Here is a 6,928-nt window from a genome sequence, read left to right on the forward strand (position 1 = left end):
TTACTAAAATAAAGGAACATAAATAGTTATACTACACCTACACTGAAGGCTTGCATGTGTGAGTACACATGTGCATATAGTAATCGCAGTCCCCAATCTCTAGCTGATTGTACTTTGATGTTCAATGTGTATGGTCATAAAATATGCATATGGATAGTATGTGTAAAGTGCATACCCACATCAGCATCTGACCTAAAATGAATAAATCAAAATAAAGAAAGAAACCTAATCAGGCAGAATCAATAAAAAATTAAATATGCTTGCCAGGCTAATTGATATGTCAGCAAACCTTGTACACTATACAGTAGTAGAAAAAAAAACAGATTACAAGTATTTATTTGATGCAATCCCAATTCGAAGCCCCAGCATATGGAATCTCATACAACAGCTGGTGGCAGAACTTCTTCACAAGCACACAAAGATATGCTTATGCACAAACCCATTCCTCTTCACACACACACACTCCAGGTTCACTGAGACTTTTGCAAAAAATATTTGTTTCACTTTATGCCCTTTTATTCCATGGCATGCACATTTTAAAATACAAACAGTGGTTAAATAGACCCATGAACACATTTTTACAACACCATGGCTTACTAGAGATGCTGAAACATACAGAATAATGCATAGTAAACCACACTTGTTGGTATATTCCTTGTATATAGGTTGTTGCCCGCTACTTCTGCATGCATCACAGGCACATAGTAAATTCAGCAGGGATGCAATTTGTCTGTCCATGTATAATAGATGTAATAGCATTATTTCGCTAAACTGATATCTAACAATAATCTTGGGAATCAAGTCAACATGATCTATTTACAACATACTAATTACAGACTGACTTGCAGTGAATAATTGCTTTTCTCTGGATGAAAAATGTATACATTTAAATATGAATACTGAATATTAAAATGAACCAAGGAATTGTAACGCAAACATTTTTATTTTCTGAATGAATGTACTAATAAAATTTTATTTCCCAGCAAACGACTATGACGGCGATCTTCAGCATGGGAAAATGGTTATTGTAGGAAATGAGAAATGCAATGAGTATCACAAGGGGAGGATTACTGTCAATGAGTCTGAAATTTGTGCCATGAACGAGACTGCCAATGTTGCACCCTGTGAGGTAAGACAAAGAAATTATTATTATCTCGGAATAATCAAATGTACTTGATCATTTTTAGATGCTAACGAAAACAGCTATTTGCCACAGGCAGATGTTTTTGTTTTATAAAGTGGAAATAAATGTAGCATTTTCATACACAAAGAACAGATGGTGTGTTAACTATCTCACAGCAGAACATTTCCACCTAAATTCCAAGCCTAGTCCTTATTAGTATTTTTTACACTAGATGTTTAGCTAATCTTAAAGGTACTGCTTCTAGTTGAGTACACACATAAAGCTGAATGAAAACAAATGAAAGATCACCATACTCACACACGCAATGTTAGTAGAGTGAGCTTCCTTGCCGTTCCTTTTGTGTTCTGACAGGGGGACTGCCCCCCCCAGAACACACTGATTGGCTGCCGGCGCTGATCTGATCGGATGCTGGTTTTCCAGCACAGCATGTTCATTTGACAAAAGCCAGTCATAAGATCGGCTTCTGTTAAAAAGACAGCTGTATACACTTACCAAATGTCGGGCCATTCTGTTGAATTAGTTGATATTTGGCCCATGTGTACCCAGTAGGGTTGTTACTTGATTACAATTTTCGTGTTCGATTAATCGATTTTTTTAATCAATTAATCGACTAATTTTGCTTAATTATAATGCACATACATTTTTTGGATCACCACCATATATAGTCCCCACTGTAATATCCACAGACATCTCCCCACTTTAATATCCACAGACATCTCCCCCACTGTAATATCCACAGACATCTCCCCACTGTAATATCCACAATCTCCCTCACTGTAATATGCACAATTACCCCCACTGTAATATCCACAATAACCCCCACTGTAATATCCACAATCTCCCCAACTGTAATGCCCACAGACATCTCCCCCACTGTAATATCCACAGACATCTCCCCCATTGTAATATCCACAGACATCTCCCCCATTGTAATATCCACAATCTCCCCTACTGTAATATCCACAATCTCCCCCACTGTAATATCCACAGACATCTCCCCCACTGTAATATCCACAGACATTTCCCCCATTGTAATATCCACAATCTCCCCCCCTGTAATATCCACAGACATCTCCCCACTGTAATATCCACAGACATCTCCCCCACTGTAATATCCACAGACATCTCCCCCATTGTAATATCCACAAATCTCCCCCACTGTAACATCCACAGACATCTCCCCCACTGTGTTATCCACAATCTCCCCCACTGTAATATCCACAGACATCTCCCCCACTGTAATATCCACAGACATCTCCCCCACTGTAATATCCACAGACATCTCCCCACTGTAATATCCACAGACATCTCCCCAGTGTAATCCACAGACATCTCCCAACTGTAATATCCACAATCTCCCCCACTGTAATATTCACAGAAATCTCCCCACTGTAATCCACAGACATCTTCCTACTGTAATATGGGCCACATCTCCCCCACTGTATAGGAAGATTAGTGCTTGCTTAGTCTTATCAGAGAAGCCGGCTGAACACACGCAGTTGAGACTGGGTGATGACGTCAGCGTGCCGCTCAAGGCTCACATAGGCTGCTGCCGAGTGGACCAAGATGGCCGCCGCTCCGGGATCTAGACTGAAGTCCCGGCCTTTTCTATGGCCGAGCAGCATCGGAGCTCCGCAGATCACGTGTTGTGCCGATCCGCATATGGTGACCCATTCATATCACGGATCATTTACGATCCGTTGCACCACTAGTACCATTCAAAAGAATTTTGATCGATCAAAAAAAAGTACGATTAATCGAGGAATTAATCTTTTATTTTCACAGCCCTATTACCCAGCCTTAAGCTTATGCAGCTGAAGTCTACTGATTATTATTATTATTATTATACAGGATGTATATAGCGCCAACAGCAGCACTTTACGATATGAAGGAAGACAATACAGCAACAATACAATTCAATATAAGAGAGTTAGGCTAGGGAGCCACCTGAAGGAGGCAAGTTCTACTTCATGTACATAAAATTACACATCAATTACACTGTCTGGCAGAACAATTATATTATATAACATGCTTCAAAAAGCATCAATTAATTACTTTGTTTTACCATCCATTTATTTAGACCAGTTGGAACAGTGACGAGCCACCAGGGTCACTGTACTTTTTTGCACTGTTTATGTTATCATATTGCATAGTCATGCATATATTTGACAAAGCATAGTTTACATTGCTACTTATAACCATTTTTTCTCTGTATTTAATTAGCGGGATTATGGTGGCCCTCTTGTTTGTGTGGAAAACAGAACAGATCTAGTACAAGGAGTGATTATACCTGGACGTGGATGTGCTTCTCAAAACAGGCCGGTTGTTTTTGTCAGAGTGGCATACTATGCAAAATGGATACACAAGATTATATTAACCTACAGAACTCCATAATTATAACAGAATTAGAACTATTACAGTAATTATTTGCCTAAACTTGATAAGCAAGGTTTGCAAATTATTTTTTATTTTTTTCTATTTAATTTATTGTCAAATTTCTTGTTGTCGAGTTGATGTTGGATGAACTGTGATATGTGGAAAATGTGGTGATTTAATTCCTGAGTATACTTGAACAACTTTTTCTATGAACAATAGGGATAACATGTATTTACACAGACTTTTGCTGCTCTAAAGGTTCATTTTATTTAATGAGCCAAATTGTTACAGTAGGTGCCATTCCTGTATTTAATTCTCTTGAACTAGCGCCATAAACATGACTACAATTTTAAAGCTAAGTTTGACATGTCTTACATCACATTTTAGCTATTACTTTAATATGATCAAGAAAATGCCAAGAACAGAATTACAATCCAACATGGTTCTCAAAGTTCACTTTCAGAACAAGTGCAGCATATGCCATTTTTGAAAATCACACATGAATGCTTAAAACCTTTGTTTACATAATTTTAAATTATACTTGCCACTTTTTAGCAAGAACCTGCAAAGGCAACTAATAAGAGTCCTCCAAATAATGAATATACTGTTGATTCAGATCTGGATTCACATGCTTTTATCAGTAGATCTGTAAAAATGGTAGCAATTATATGCAAAAAAGACTAACTAGGGGTGGCATAAGTGGACCAGCGCTCACAAAATAGAATTACCACTGAATCATGGCAACTGTGGGCAGAAAATAATTAAATTTGTTAGTGAACTGGCAAAAAACATCTCTTAGACCCATTAGAAGCTTGTTTTCTGGCACCATGTATGGGATGTGTGTGTGCACTTTGGTGGGATAAAAGTTCCCAACCCCTCACTACTGCAGAGAATGAATGGCCAAATTTAATTTCATGTGACATCACTGACATCACAGCCTTATAAGGAAGCACTATACTGTATCCTGCCCAGATAAGGAAGTTGTATCATATATATCATTATATATGCTTTAGATATTACCTTTTATTTCGATTTTTTTTATTAGGGCAGTGGTGCCACATGGGCCAGGGAATTCAATTCAGTAATCCTCTATGTCTGTAAATAAAATCATTATTATAATCAGTAAGACCCCTTTCACACTTTCACCTTTCACATTGCAGGCACTATAGCGTTAAAAATAGCGCCTGTAATCCATCCTCAAACAGCTGCTCCATTGTCTCCAGTGTGAAAGCCTGAAGGCTTTTACACTGGAGCGTTGTGCTAGCAGGACAGTAAAAAAAGTCCTGCTAGCTGCATCTTTGGAGCAGTGAAGGAGCGGTGTGCCCATAGCGTTGGCGGTAAAATAGCAGCGTTTTACTGACAACGCTTTGGGCAGCTCAGTGTGAAAGGGGTCCAAGTCCTTCATTATTCTGATTGGAAAAATTCAAGGACCAAAGAACCCCTTCACTAGTTCACCACAAGTTGGGCTGGTAAAAAATCTATATCTGGTGGAAAAAAAATCAGTGGTATGCTCATTACTAGCAGTAACCTTTTGAAACCAGTCAGATTTAATATTATTAAATGTCAGGTTTGTTTATAATCTGTTTTGCTTGCTGCCATTGGCTGCTTCTGAATGTCCCCGTTGCTCTTTGCATTTGCGCTTGAATAAGACAGTATTTTTGTAGTTAATACATTGATGCTGTCACTAATATTCTGTTTGGTAATTGGTTGTAATACAAAGACATGTTCATTCGGACAAAGACTTATAATGGCAAAGATTGCATCGTACAGTAAACGTTATCAATGGGATAACTGCCATTCTCTTTCTGCTCAGAATATTTTTTAGTGTAACGTATGTAGGCATGTGTGCAAACAAAGTTAGTGCTACATATACATATATGTGAGTGCCACATATTTAGGAACTGAAGAAAATAAATTGCCTGTGCTGCCCACAATTTGTACTGTGCATAGCAGCCAACCAGCTCTCATTTATCACTGCAAAAGCAAAGAACAATATGGTTGAACAAAATGTAGATACTTGTAGTGTGCATCCATAGTACACTGTTTTTGGTTTGCAGTCCGAATGCAATGGCAAAAATATGTATATGTTATTACATACATGTTACATTGCATACATAATACATGACGTATTACACATTAATTACAAATCATTTACCAAGGACCTAGGACTGAGGCCTCGTACACACGGCCAAATTCCTTGGCAAAATCCATCAAGAAAGACTGTTGTGGATCTCGACGAGAAAAAAGGAGAACATGCTCTCTTTTTTCTTGTCAGGAGTCTCAATTTCCTCGTCGTGTTTCTCGTCGGGCTGGTTTACGACGAGAAACGCGTTTGTGTGTATGCTTAGAAACCCGCGCATGCTCAGAATAAAGTATGAGATGGGAGCGCACCTTCGGTAAAAGTAGCGTTCGGAATGGAGATAGCACATTTGTCACGCTGTAACAGACTGAAAAGCGCGAATCGTCTCTTACCAAACTTTTACTTAAAGCGGGGGTTCACCCTTAGAGGGCACTTTTTAGCCTTAGATTCCTGCTCGTTTTGTCTAGGGGAATCGGCTATTTGTTTTAAAATATGAGCAGTACTTACCCGTTTACGAGATGCATCCTCTCCGTCGCTTCCGGGTATGGGCTGCGGGAATGGGCGTTCCTTCTTGATTGATAGTCTTCCGAGAGGCTTCCGACGGTCGCATCCATCGCGTCACGATTTTCCGAAAGAAGCCGAACGTCGGTGCGCAGGCGCAGTATAGAGCCGCACCGACGTTCGGCTTCTTTCGGCTACGAGTGACGCGATGGATGCGACCGTCAGAAGCCTCTCGGAAGACTGTCAATCAAGAAGGAACGCCCGCTCCCGAAGACCCATACCCGGAAGCGACGAAAGAAGATGCATCTCGAAAACGGGTAAGTACGGATCATATTTTAATACAAATAGCCGATTCCCCTAGACACAACGAGCAGGAATCTAAGGGGACAAGTGCAAAAATTTAATAAATGGGTGAACTCCCGCTTTAACACGCAGTAACATAAGATTAGCAAAAGCAGCCCCAAGGGTGGTGCCAGTGGAATCGAACTTCCCATTTATAGTGCCGTCGTACGTGTTGTACGTCACCGCGTTTGAGAACAACGAGATTGTGTCTTGACAGTGTGTCTGCAAAGAAAGCTTGACAAGATTCTCGACAAGCCTGTGAAGAAACCCATTGAGGAAAACTATGTTTCTTTTACGACGAGATTCTCAGTCATGTGTACAAGGCCTAAGATCTAGGACATGAGGGTATAACCAATATAACAATATGTTTTATTAGACAAAACCAACGATACACAAGTCATGTGTGTCACACTTGGTACAGTATAATTGTACACTTATTCACATTGGCGCAGTATTTTTTTAATGCAGTTCATGATTCATATAGT

General features: G+C 39.5%; 1 protein-coding gene across 2 annotated transcripts in view; it reads left to right on the top strand.

Moving 5' to 3' along the window:
* The window catches only part of HGF (hepatocyte growth factor), a 128,236-nt gene extending 124,362 nt beyond the window's left edge, over window positions 1–3,874 (top strand). For both annotated transcript variants that reach the window (XM_040343450.1, XM_040343451.1), the window contains exons 17-18: window positions 984–1,129; window positions 3,368–3,874. In XM_040343450.1, coding sequence (XP_040199384.1) covers window positions 984–1,129; window positions 3,368–3,538 — 317 coding nt within the window. In that variant the 3' untranslated portion in view covers window positions 3,539–3,874. The remainder of the gene's footprint in view (window positions 1–983; window positions 1,130–3,367) is intronic.
* Window positions 3,875–6,928: the final 3,054 nt, after the last annotated feature.

This window comes from Rana temporaria, chromosome 3 (genome assembly GCF_905171775.1).
Source record: "Rana temporaria chromosome 3, aRanTem1.1, whole genome shotgun sequence".
Classification (NCBI taxonomy): domain Eukaryota; kingdom Metazoa; phylum Chordata; class Amphibia; order Anura; family Ranidae; genus Rana; species Rana temporaria.